The following is a 239-nucleotide window of genomic DNA, read 5'->3' on the forward strand; positions in this document are numbered from 1 at the left end:
CAGCACCAGCAGCAGCAGCACCTTGAACTGGAGTCAACACCTGGTGCAGAGGAGCCTGGTCCTCTTCGTCGTCGGTGCTTTCATGGCCCTGGTGCTGAACTTGCTGCAGATCCAGAGAAATGTGACTCTGTTCCCTGACGAAGTGATTTCCACTCTCTTCTCCTCTGCCTGGTGGGTGCCCCCGTGCTGCGGGACAGCAGCAGGTGAGTTGCTGACCCCCACGAGCGATTTTTTTTTTT

The 239-nt window shown here is 56.5% G+C and overlaps 1 protein-coding gene across 1 annotated transcript in view; it reads left to right on the forward strand.

Annotated features, from left to right (window-relative positions):
- Nucleotides 1-37: 37 nt before the first annotated feature.
- LOC104076718 (insulin-induced gene 1 protein-like) overlaps nt 38-239 on the forward strand; it is a gene marked incomplete at both ends in the record, with an annotated part of 540 nt that continues 338 nt past the window's right edge. The window contains one exon of the mRNA XM_009577676.1: nt 38-203. Within this exon, the coding sequence (XP_009575971.1) occupies nt 38-203 (166 nt within the window). The remainder of the gene's footprint in view (nt 204-239) is intronic.

Source organism: Fulmarus glacialis, unplaced genomic scaffold (assembly GCF_000690835.1).
Source record: "Fulmarus glacialis isolate BGI_N327 unplaced genomic scaffold, ASM69083v1 scaffold41375, whole genome shotgun sequence".
NCBI classification, from domain to species: domain Eukaryota; kingdom Metazoa; phylum Chordata; class Aves; order Procellariiformes; family Procellariidae; genus Fulmarus; species Fulmarus glacialis.